At 55.8% G+C, this 12,307-nt stretch overlaps 1 protein-coding gene across 5 annotated transcripts in view; it reads left to right on the forward strand.

Moving 5' to 3' along the window:
* The window catches only part of KCNAB1 (potassium voltage-gated channel subfamily A regulatory beta subunit 1), a 75,967-nt gene that overhangs the window by 58,210 nt on the left and 5,450 nt on the right, over positions 1 to 12,307 (forward strand). For 3 of the 5 annotated variants that reach the window (XM_075506767.1, XM_075506768.1, XM_075506769.1), the window contains exons 4-9: positions 551 to 630; positions 1,439 to 1,483; positions 2,707 to 2,751; positions 3,246 to 3,289; positions 6,975 to 7,061; positions 12,054 to 12,139. In XM_075506767.1, the coding sequence (XP_075362882.1) occupies positions 551 to 630; positions 1,439 to 1,483; positions 2,707 to 2,751; positions 3,246 to 3,289; positions 6,975 to 7,061; positions 12,054 to 12,139 (387 nt within the window). The remainder of the gene's footprint in view (positions 1 to 550; positions 631 to 1,438; positions 1,484 to 2,706; positions 2,752 to 3,245; positions 3,290 to 6,974; positions 7,062 to 12,053; positions 12,140 to 12,307) is intronic. The other 2 variants (XM_075506770.1, XM_075506771.1) reach the window with 1 other exon arrangement.

A 12,307-nucleotide genomic window follows, 5' to 3' on the forward strand; every position in this document is an offset into this window, starting at 1 on the left:
TGAAGGGGCCTACAAGGAAGTTGGAGAGGGACTTTTTACAAGGGCATGGAGTGATAGGACATGGGCTCATGGCTTTAAACTGAAAGAAGGTAGATTTCGATTAGATCTAAGGAAGAAATTCTTCACTCTGAGGGTGGTGAGGCACTGGGACAGGTTGCCTGGAGAAGGTGTGGCTGCCCCATCCCTGGAAGTGTTCAAGGCCAGGCTGGATGGGACTTTGAGCAACCTGCTCTAGTGGAAGGTGTCCCTGCCCATGGCAGGGGGGTTGGAACTGGATGATCTTTAAGGTGCCTTCCAACCCAAACCATTCTGTGATTCTATGAAAGGGAAGGTGATGTAAATCCATGTTTTGGTGCTGCTTGGGCCAGCGCGTGATCCCTTGGTGCCCTGCCGAAGGGTCTCGCCCCCCGGGCAGGGGACGCTGACTCCCCTCCCAGCCCCGCTGAAGCCCCTCTGCTGCACCGTCAGGGGCTTTTCCGTGCGGGAAGAGCTGCTAGCCGTTCTGGATGTGGTCTGCCAGCCCTCACCTCTCCGTCTCTGCTTCCTCGAGGTGGCCGAGCAGCTGATGACCATCGCCTACGAGAGCGGCGTCAACCTGTTCGACACGGCCGAGGTGTACGCGGCCGGCAAGTGAGTGCCCGGTGTCCTCCACTTTCCTGGGGCCCCTCTGCCTGGCCCTGCTCCCCCTGTGTCACGGTCACTCGCATGGACAGGGCTCTGGTGGTGCTGGGGAATCCCCCTTCTCCCTGAGGGGGCACAGGAAAACCTTTATTTTTGGAGCAGTCTTGCAAAAAAAAAAAAAAAAAAAAAAAAATCCAAACCAAAGCCCCTTGCACCCAGCTGAAGCCTGAAACGTACCACTCGTGCCACTTGCTCTTGGCACAGGGAGAAAAATGTCCTGAATAAACGAGAAGTCAGTGCGCATCTCAACGGTGATGAACGGCCCGTGCCCGTGCCAGCTCCCAGGCGCAGCTCCCGGCACGGGAACCGCGCTGGCTGCGGCAGAGCTAATGCTCTTAGCGTTGCTGCCAGACTGGGAAAAAAACCCCATCCATCCATAATGTATTTGACTTTGGCTGATTTATACAGCTTTGTATTTAGCGTAAAAGGTGGACTGGGACATCGCGTCCCCGGCGCGGGGATGGAGCGGCTCTGCCTTCCCAGGGGAGGTTCAAGCGGACGCAGGGCACCGCTGTGCCGGTCTGTCCCCGCAGCAGCGAGTGGACAAGGCGCTTTGTGCCGATGGAGGGACCCGGCCCGGCCGATGCTGGGTCACCGTCACCCGGGGGGGACAGGGGAGGGGAGGGCCGCACAGCCGAGCGCGGCGCTGGGTGGTAACGTCCCGGGGAGCCGGGGCAGATGGCGGCGGCGCTGGTACAGCCGGTGCCGAGCATCCTCCTGTCGCCCTGACGCGGGGCTCGCTCTCTCTCTTGCGCAGGGCTGAGGTCATCCTGGGGAACATCCTGAAGAAGAAGGGCTGGAGGTACTGTACGGCGCTCCCTGCCACCGCGCGCGAGCGGGACCCCTGGGCACACGAGAATCCTTCTGGTTTTTAAAAATGATGCGCGCTAGGTGCTGCCGGCCCAGGAGCGGGAGCTCGCGGCTGCGAGGGCTGGGCACGGAGCAGCCAGCCAGGGCTCCTGCGGCAGCCTGGCCTTTCAAGCGCCAAATAAAAATGCTCTCCTGGGTTTTTTTTTTTTTTTGGGAGCGTGCACCGGCTTCGTGAGGCTGCGATCATCAGCCTGCGGTGCAGCCCCGACTCTCGCACGAGACCATCGTCTCTGTGCGCAGCACAGTTAACGCAAGTTCCGAGCGTAGCCGTCACCTTTTCCGTGCGCCGTGTACGGAGACGGATTATTTGTGCGTTGGCATCCGTATCTGCGTACATAAGACCGTGCATTACGAATGCAAAGCTGCGATGGGCCTTCGTCTTGGGTAGCCTGGTAGGATGCGATACCTAATTTAAATGATGCGCATTAGCATATGTTGTGTAGTTTTAAGAGCATTTACATAATCTTTAAAGACCTCCTGTGTGTGTCGCGTTCAGCCTTCAACTGAAGAGTGGATCCTAGCAGTGCTTTCTCCAAAAGCAGTATCCCCTGTGCTAGGGGGATGATAATTCAGTAAGAAATACTCTGGGTACTGTGGAAGAAAAAAAAATTGAGTCTAGCAAAAGCTGGAGAAATGTTGTGTTATACACATGCAGTTACGCAGCAAGGTAGTTTGCGAATGATAAATCTTTGATTTAATATCACATGGGAATTTATAGATTAATTCAGTGAATATACCACTCTTGGAATTTTAATAACCCTGGGAATGCTGCATGATAGCGGGAAGCACTGGACTTGGATAGCAGGAGGGAATAGCGCTGGAGCCCTTGGTGACGGGCTCTGGAGATTGCTTACTCCGTAATTAAAAATGTATCCTTTTTTTTTTGGTCACTTCACTGGAATTAGCTTTGGTTTCCAGACCCCAGCCTGTGGTCACTCCCTGCCTGCAGGAACCTGAGCGTGGGACAAGCGGCCTGTTGTAAAAAAAGGATTATAGCGATGTGTAACACCCGCCCCGAGCCCAGGGCTGCAGGACCAGGCACGGCCGCCGCTGCGGGAAGCCAGAGTCCTGCCGCTTGCCGATGGCCAGCATCCTGCTTGGTTACTTATATTATATTTTTTTTTAACAATAATAATGTTTCTGTTCTGTTTGCAGGAGGTCCAGTCTGGTCATAACAACAAAACTGTACTGGGGTGGAAAGTAAGTCTCGCGGTTACTCGTAGCGGTGTTTGCTGCCGAGGCTGGGGTGCCGTGCCGGGCGTGCTCCCGCCCCGAGCAGGGCTGCGGATCCAGGAGCCGTAACCGGCGGGGTGAACCACCTTGCTCCGAAATTGCGGACGATGTCGATGAAGCCTCGGCGCTGGGCGGCCGGGGGGGCACAGCCCCGTCCCCGCGCTGCCTGGCCCCGGCAGCCCCGCCAGCATCCTTACCCCTCCGCTTCGAAACGCCGGACAGTAGCTTACCGTCAGGCAACGTCCGTAGCAGGGCTGTTGCCGCGTTAAATTAACGGTGGCGTTGCTCGTCCCAGATGCTGTTGTCTTTGAGACTGGGAACCCAAACGAGGTTCAGGGTCTCTGTGTTGCACGAGTTGTAACTTCATTTTTGGGAGGTTTAAACCAGGATGCAGAATTAGCGCTCCCTGACTGTTAGCACCTCGGACCTCTAACCGCCACGTACCTGTTTTGCCTTTGCAGAGCTGAAACGGAAAGAGGGCTTTCGAGAAAACACATCATCGAAGGTACGTGCTGCACGGGGCAGGGGTCTGGCCGTGCCCGAGAGCCCTGGCGCGGGCGCGGTGGGACGGATTCACCCCCGGGCGAGTGCTCTCCCGTGAGCCAGGTCTGCTCGACCCCGGCACTCACGGCCGTTCCACACCAGCCGGGTGCGGGGCGGTTCCCAGGCGTGGCCGTGGAGGGCCCAAAACGCACCGAAGGATTATTGCGGCTTTTCTCAAAAAGCGTGAGCGGACGCGTTGCACACAAAAAGCCTTCTCTACCGCGCCTCTGCGCAGCAATAACCTTTTGGCTTATCGCTATAATAAGCGAGCGGGTTGTCCTTGGCCGGCTGCGCGCGTGTTCCTCGCAGGTTTATCGCTTACCTGCGGCAATCCGGGTTTGCCACGCCGGGGTTTCATCGCTCGCTGCCTGGCGCGGGTTCCCGCAGCTCTGCAGCGTTGTCCTCAAGAACGGCCCCCATCCCAGCTGCCGTGAAACGCCCGCAGGCAGGAAGGCTCGGTGGGTCCGGAGCCGCTCTGCTGACACCCCCCAGCTCTTGCCCGGAGGGGCCGGGGCGGTCAGCGGCCGCGTGCGGTCGGCAGAGGCGGCCGCGGCCGCGTGGGCTGCCTCGGATGAGGACGCGGGGCGTGATGTCAGCCGGCAGAAACAGCCTCTGGAGGGGAGCCAGGTCCCGTCCGCCACGCAGCCGGCTGGGAAAGGCTGTGCTTTGCTCTCGGTGCCGCTGCTTCTCAGGTGCTCGGTTTTTGTGTAGGTTCCCTCGCCCGGCTCCTTGCACCCGGTCCCGCGTCCCGCTGAGTGATGCCACTGCCTTATGCACAGCCTTACTCATCCGTCGGGATTTATTCACCCAGGTCTTTGCTGCTCCTCATCTTCCTTCCGATTGCTTTTTTGTTCTCTCAGATACGTTGTTGTTGGAGTGAGAGCACATACGTTTTTCTATACGGACAAGCGCGTTTCACCTGATCTGGCTCTTCCCGGAGGGCTGTTGGGTGCCGGGTCAGACACCCAGGCGCAGCGACCACAGGCAGAATTATAGCTTGTACAGGACTTTTCATGCAGGACGCAAATAGAGCAGCACCCATAAACAGACACACTTCTATCGTACTAAGGATCAGCGGTGTCAGCCACGACCTTGTCCCAGCGAGAGGCCCCTGCCTGGGCTGGCTCCCCACGGGGGCTGGAGCAGACCCCAAAACCCCTCAAGAGGACCCTGGGGCCAACAGCCCCCCCGGTGCAGATTGCGAGCGGGTCCCGGACCCAGAAAAGCAGCCAGCAGCACAGGGGCCTGGGTCTGTCTTCGACATACATCCTGAGTACAAAATAGCCTGGAGGGTTTGGAGAAAAGCTGCGTAAAGCCGTGGAAGGGAGCTACGGGGGTGTCGGGCTCCTCGGAGAGCCGGGAAGCCTCCAGGGCAGAAGGGGAGCATGAGGCTTGGTACCTGTGCTGCGCGGCTCTGCAGAGGGATTCGCACCGCCCGCCTCTTGTCGCTGTTTGACCCGCTTCTGGCTGCGGCCGCGCAGGGACGTGCCAAACGCCTTCCCTGGGTTAGCGGGAAATGATCGGCTCCGTGCCGGAGCCCCTGGGGCAGCCCGGGGCGGCGGGCTGGGCTGGGCTGGGCTGGGCTGCTCCCCGGGACGCGGCCGCTCCTCGCTGGGCGATGCGGCTGCTGGCCTGGGTAAGCCAGGTCTGAAGCCCCAGGGGAGCAGCACCCTCCGTAAACCAGCACGCCACGAGTGCTGCAGCAAGGAAAAGTGATTCTCTTCACGGCACTGGGCGTGCTGGAGTCATTAGCCTCCTCTTTGATTGATGAGATAAACCCTAATTGTTTACAGTGGCGGTTGGTTAAGCTAATGTTTGCTGCCAAGACAAATTGGAAAAGAAAAATTCAGGCTCATCTCTATTACCGTGGTGTCAGTCGTTTGATGGCGCGGGGGGGACGGGACCAGCCTGCTCACAGTTCACGCTGCAGAATAGGCGGGAGGTACGCTTTGATCGTGGCTTTTCAGAAGGTCGCATCCGTCTGCAAAAAATGGGGTTTGCCCGCCAGAAACGGCGGCTTTAACTTGCGCCTGGCCATTTGCGTGTTTTATCAGCAGAATCTGCAATGGCCCGTCGGTCGCAACTTTCAGCGACCAGGATTTGTTCTGTATACCTCATAACATAGATTATACGGAAAGCGTCGCGACTGTATTAAATTCTCTACCCCTCGCCTGGGACGTCGCTGCCACCTGCACCACAGCCTGGCTAACACCGTCCCCAGCGGGGACGAAGGGGGTCACCAGCGAAGGGGGTGGGCAGAGCAGCCTCCTGCCCGCGGGGCGGCTTTGGTCGTCTCCCAGGGCGGAGGAGCTCTTTCTCAGCGGTGAGGAGCATCGCCGGAGCACGGGCGGTTTTGCCTCGTAGTAACCAGCTCGTATGTCCGGGATCGTCCTGGAAAGTTCTCGGTATTTAGTATTGGCAGAACTCGGCGACATTAGGATACGGCTTTCACGTTAAGGTAACGCTGGAGGAAGTTTTTGAGCGACGTTTTATTGAGCTTTCATTTGCGTAACCCCCCCACGAGGTGCGTCCCAGCCGCCGGTGGGCACCCGGAGGTGCGTGGGGAAGTTGCAGCCGTGTCGCAGGGGGTCCAAACCCGTCCATTCGCCACTTCTTGTGGAGCTACTTTGTGAAATGATAGAAAAATACTGGCAGGAGTTGAAATAACTTCACAGAAATCATAGCGAATAACGTTAAGGTCAACGTTAGCTATTTTCTATAAATACATTTGGCAAAAATGGCCTTTTTTTCCATCCCAAAATTCAGAGAACATTTTCAGACTGCTCTATTTTGGCTCATTCTTCATGAACATTCATAAAAACATTTTGTTCCTGGGAAGATTCATAGAAAATAAGTGTTAGAAACCCTCTTCTCTCTCTCTCGTGCACACGCGCATATATATATAAATATATACACGTAGGCTTTTGATGCCATTTCCCACCAGATCCTCACGGAGAAGCTGTTGAAGCCTGGGCAGTCCTGAACGGTGGCCGCAAAGCAGCGTCTTGCCTTGCTCCGCAAACCTCTTTCCGCCCCACGCGATGCAGCGGCGGGCACGGGTGGCTTACCCTGCCGCGAGGGCGAAGCCCTCCGCGGTGCTTACGGGCTCCTCGTAGCCTGTCGAAGGAGTGCCAGCCTCCTCCCAGCCCGGCTTGCGCTTCTGGAAGGCTTCCCCGGGGCTGGGCTCCGTCAGGCGGGACAGGACCAACGGGACGTGCCCCGGGCTTGCGCGGAAAGGCTCTGCGAGGTGACTTAGATTAAATTAACTCTGAACGGGAGCGGAGGGCTGACGTCGGTCCCCGGCAGCTGCCTCCTGACGGGCTGGCCACGGCCACGCTTGGGAACCGGTGTCTGTTCCAATCCAAACCTCCACCTCACTAAAAAATAAAACAAATTCTCGTGGAAGGAGGGCAACTCTGCATGCGGCCAAGCCGGTGTTTTCTTAACGTGGCTCCATAGACGCGGGACAACATTATGCGCTATGCTTCTCGTATGCTATATGGTCGCGCCTACGTATGGCAGATACGTACGTAAATATAACGGGCTCTGTTTTTGCTAATACGGTCCCGTACCCGCCAGCCCCGCGCCGCCGCACCCCTGCCTCCCTCTGACCGTGCAGGTTCTTGTCTCTGCTTTGCTGTTCCCAGGGCTAAAGGCTTCCCTGCAGAGGCTGCAGCTGGAGTACGTGGACGTCGTCTTCGCAAACCGGCCAGACAATAATACCCCCATGGAAGGTTAGTGGAAGCTTGAATTAAAGGTTTTAACGTGACTGATCCTGGCTTATAGGCTTAGATTGATGATGGCAGGAAATGAAAAACAAGTTTTTATTAAATATTCAGGTGGGGCAGCTTAAATATGAAATACCTCATTCGTGATATCCTGGAGCCCTATATAGATATACTTCAATGAAATGAATTTATATCTCTTGAAAGGAAATTGAAGTTTCCTTTATGTCCCAGTGGCGGCTTTAACATTGTTTGTTTCTTTATTTCCTTTTCCTGATTCCTTCAGATAAAGTGAATCTGTGTTTGCATTTCAGGCAGGTCTTTGATTCGCATGAAGCCTGTATGCCCCCACCCTTGGTGCAGCCAGCTCTAGGGAGGGGACGGTGCCAGCGCTGCCGCCCCCGCCCTTGTCCACGTCCCCTGGGCTGCCCGGGTAGCACGTGCTTCTCCCAGCGCTAAAACGAGGGGTGCCATCCAATACGTGGTCAGAAACGAGAAATAACTGAGGGTTCGTTGCCTCAAGTGCATGAGCAGCACAAGCTGAGACGTAGCGTCTCGGCCGAGGGGCCGCAGCGGGGTCCCCCGAGCCCGGCGAGCGGCGGTGCTCTGCCCACGGCGGGGCTCAGCCCTGCCGTCGCGGCCCCTCGCTCCTGGTGGGGAACGGTCCTCGTGAGAGGCAGCGAGGGGGGAACGAACCCAGGACCCTGCGAGACCCGTGAATATCCGTGCGCTTTAATTAAGTCTCGTTGCTGATAACTATACATTCATGTTTGGTACGTGGCCACGGAGCCCGGTTATCCAGGAACCTTCAGGAATATGTTTTGGGGTCAGTGCCCTATTTAATGGGCACCAGTTCCCATCCTTCTCTTTTCCCATGGGAGTTAACACAACCATTCACACGGTAGCAGAAGATTAGCTTCACAGCTAAATAAAAAATAGCAAGAAGAAAGACTTGCAGGCTGCAGAAGCTGTCGTGGACGAGTACATGTAAATCAAACAACCCTGGAGCTTGACAGGCCCCTCCGAAGCTCCTGGCTGGGCTTTCAGCGGTCGTGACGCCTATCGTCTTAACGAACGTGGGGTCGTGCGACGCGGCACGGAGCCTGGCTTGGATGGCAGTGCCGCTGCCCCGGCCCACCGGTGCCAGCAGCTACGGCTTCAGGGAGCTGCCTGGGATTTTAAGACCAGTGCAGATTTTGTAGTGGCTGATGAGGCCAGGGAACGTGGCGTGTTGTTATCTTGGAGGCAGAAACGACCTCTCTGCTCAGTCAGCCCTCATCTAAGGAGGCGGGTCAGAATATATTTCCCGTGCCCGTGCAGCCCAGCCGATCGCAGGCGTTCACAGCTTTTAAGACGCTACAGATACTGCTAGCAGCGCTGGAGCTTGGCAGTAAGGTATAAACTGTGGTGCTCGGTGAGACTGTGAGCAGGGTGAAAAAAGGGACATTTTTATTATGAATGGTGTGGTGTTGATTCTTTCCCTGTACTTCATGCTTTTTTTTTATGGTTCACCTACTAAGCCACTTCTATCCCAGAGCATCTGTTGAACCATCTGTCGGTTCTGCACTATCTGGCATGCACAATAAGCGCTGAGCTACCTCCACACGATGAATAACCCCCGCTCCGTCTCCTTGCGTGCCTATGCTTTTCCCAGGAGCAAATAGCTGCTTCTGATGCAGAGCCATTTGTAGGTAACCTGAAAACGTCCCTGCTCCGGCTACTCGTGCCGACGCGGGAGCGTCCTGCTCGAGCACAGAGTGTGGTTGGATGCTGTAAGGCACAACCAAAGAAATCAAGGGAGAGACTTTGAATGTTCATTTTTTCTTCGCTGGCTGCATGCAGGCAGGTGAGGTTTCTCTGTGAGCGCTCGGGCTCCTCCGTCTGCTGGGAGCTGCGTGTCTGCGGGCGTCAGCAGGCAACGGGCCCGCGATTTGGAAATCCTCTGGTCCCCCCCAGCCAGAGCGGAATCGCTTCCCGCTCCCCCAGGCTGGTCAAGTCCCAGCTCAGGCTGCCTTAGGAGGCGTGGGGAAAGGAGATCTAATAAGAAGAGATGAGAGTTTAATACAGATTTCTTTATTGCAGGTGACTCTGGTCCCCAAAGCGGCAGGCAAAGCTTGCTTAATCTAAAAATCTGAAACGTATTCACCTTTCTCAGCAGTCTCAGAGCAAATTAAAAAAGCTTCTCATCATAAAAGCAAGGCAATATTAGCTCCGAGGAACACCTGGAGCCAAGCACCCTGCGCAAAGCTCTTTGCGCAACCTGCAGCCAGGTCCGGCAGGTCCCCGGCCGGGACAGCCGTGTCCCTCCTCGCCCCCGGCCTCGGCTCTGCCGGGGCGGGCAGGACGAGGGGCCACCCTCGCTGGCGTCGGCCGTCTGCGGGGCGATCCTGCCCCGGCGCCCGGGCAGCTCTGCCGTCGCACGGTCCCCCCCGACGGGGACCTCGGGAGATGGGCGAGGGGAGGGGTCCGTGCTTCTCTCCCGAATTTCTGCGGGTTTCGTGCCTCCTTAGTCAGGCTGGAGGTCTGATCCCCCAACTGTGCTGGCAGATGATTTTTCTCATCCCAAGCAGCTTTTCCAGCAGGTGAGCAGGGTGGCTCTGGCTGCAGGGAAGGAGGGTCCCCAGGGTCCCCCGGTGACACCCCCATTGTCACTGTGCCGGGGCACCGGGTGCCCGCTGCCCGGCCAGCCCCCGGCCTCCAGCCCTGGCAAGCAGGTGGGGAAGGTGACGTGGTTCCTACCAGGGCACTTTAACCTCCTTCAGAATTATTATTATGCTGCTGGAGGCTGTTTTCTGGGTTTTGAAACATTCATTTATGTTTAAAAAAAAAATCTCCCCTTCTTGAGTGATGCCATTTCTGCCACCCAGCTGGCAGACTGAGCGGTCCAGGCACGTGCTCTTCACAAACCCTCCCATCGCCATACCCGCGGGAGCGCTCGGCTGAACAAGAAGATATATATATATATTTTTTTTTTTCTGAGTTGACTTCAGTTTTTCTTGAAAGGAGTAGATCTGGGAGAAATGAAAACAACTGTGGACTGAAATGTGTAAGAGGCACATGATGAAATGCTTACCGAAATTCCTAAACGGTAGCACGGCAAAAATAGAAAACTGAAGCCAGCGAGAAGCTGGGGCTGGCGAGGAGGGAGGGGTTGCCGTAGAGCTGCCCGTCGCACGCAGCGCGCCCGCGGGTAGCAGGGTAGCTGCTTGGGAACGGGGCATTTTGTTGAACTAGTACATGCCCGAGAGTAAAATGCTTAGAGATGGAGAAAAGTGTGGCTTTGGCCAAAATGAAGAAGAAGAAGAAAAAAAGAAAACAACATCTGGCATTTGAACTCTACTCTTCATCCGGGGAAAAAACTCCTCAAGGCAACATTTCCCTGGAGAGGAAATCTCCCTTTTCAGCGGGAAGGCAGAAGCCCGGCGCAAGAGGCAGGGTGTCTCCTGAACGGCCCTCCGAGGTTATAAATGGAGACTTCATCATCTTTAGCTGCTTGTCGCTGTCTGCAGAAGAAATCTCACAATAACGTCAAGATTGGCAGTGTAATCTCCCCTCTGCCAAGCTCCTTTTTTTTTTTTTTTCTTTCCATAAATAGGACAAGAGTCCTCGTGATATAAAAGGCAGCTCATCTTGATCTTGAGACGGCGATGCCCGGAGTCGTTGTCCAAGTAACAGCAGACACGCCAAGGCATGCAATAAGCGCACGGGGCTTCTCCGGGCAGCCCTGCGTCCGACCCGAGTCGTTTCACCGTAGTTGGATGGGTCAGAAATTCGTGGTGTAGGCGTGGACATCGGTGCCTTGCCGCTTCCCAAGGGAAGAGCGCACTGAGATGTGGCAGCACCCGCCGACTGCCAGGTGCCTGCCAGCGGCGACTTCTCTTTTGCTTCTCGGAGCGAGTTTAGCCCATTTTTGTCTAAATGCTGTGCCCTTAGCGGCCAGCGTAGTGCCAGCGCCCTGGCAGCCGCTGCTCGGCTCCGAAGGGCAGGGACTGCCGAAGCTCCGTCAGAAATATGCATTTATTACCGCAGCCGGGGCAATTATTCGTGCTCTCGTGGCTGCTCGTGAGGGCTGGGTCCCCAGGGCTGCAGACCCTCCCACCCTGGGGACCCCTCTCGGCCCCGGGGACCCCCCTCAGCGCCCGGCTCCTCTCGCAGCAGCGACGCGATGGGCGCTGCCGGGGCCCCCGCCGTGCCGTGTACCCAGCAGGCTGCTCCCAGGAAGAAATCAGGCTTAAAAATGAGTTGCAAACAGCAAGCGGGGGCTATTTTCCTTGCGGCATTAGCGAGGCATCCTACCAGGCTCTGGAACCTCCCGGGCAACCATGAGGGATAGACAATTTTTTTCCTCCTTTTCTCGCAAACTAAAGTTTATGATGGGTTTTCTCCGCGCCCCCCGCAGAAGGCAGGGCTGCTCAGCAGAGGTTTGATGGCTGGAAATTAAAGATGCTGTCCTGCCACACGTAGCCTTGCCGGCTTCCACCTTCCCAAAGGAAAACGAGGACGGCGGGAGTGCTGCACTGAGGAGCTGTGCCGGGATTTGCGGAGGTGCCGCCTGGCAGGGCCCTCGGCGGAGCAGGGTTCGGGTATCCAGTTTTGTAATTGTATCCCCAGCATCCTAATATTCCTAGTAAAAAGAAGCAGGACCTAATATATGCTTTTAGTAAAGAAATTTAAAAATAAATTTAATTTTTTTAGTGTATTTTTCGACTGTGCTGCCCTCTTGTGTTAAATTTTAAAAGAAATATTATCATAAGGCGGTGGTAGGTAATAGCCAGTTGGTAAAAGCAGTTTTTAGACAACTGCAGGATAAAATTCTTTACATTTGCACTGTCAATGCTTTTTCATCCATGCTCGGGCAAGAGAACACAGCAGAAGCAGTGCTTAACGCAAAGCTGCTCAGGCTTGTTGGCGTACTTGGCATTTATAAGCGGCTTTGGGAGGATTTGGTGCTGAAAAATTGCCCTCTGTGCGGTTCTCATCCTTCTTTTTTCCCTCCTTTAGAAATTGTCCGAGCGATGACACACGTAATAAATCAAGGCATGGCGATGTACTGGGGAACGTCGCGCTGGAGCGCTATGGAGATCATGGTAAAGTCGATTTTGGGGAAAGCGTTGACGCTTGGTAATTCTGCTTCCGGGCTGCAGAGTCTGCCGAAAGCCACGCTGGGAGCTGAACCACAACTCACTCTGGGCTGGGGATGTTTGTGTTTTACTCCATCCAGCACCTTTTCACCTAAAATAATTTAAAAACCTGTT

Source organism: Mycteria americana, chromosome 7 (assembly GCF_035582795.1).
Source record: "Mycteria americana isolate JAX WOST 10 ecotype Jacksonville Zoo and Gardens chromosome 7, USCA_MyAme_1.0, whole genome shotgun sequence".
NCBI lineage: Eukaryota > Metazoa > Chordata > Aves > Ciconiiformes > Ciconiidae > Mycteria > Mycteria americana.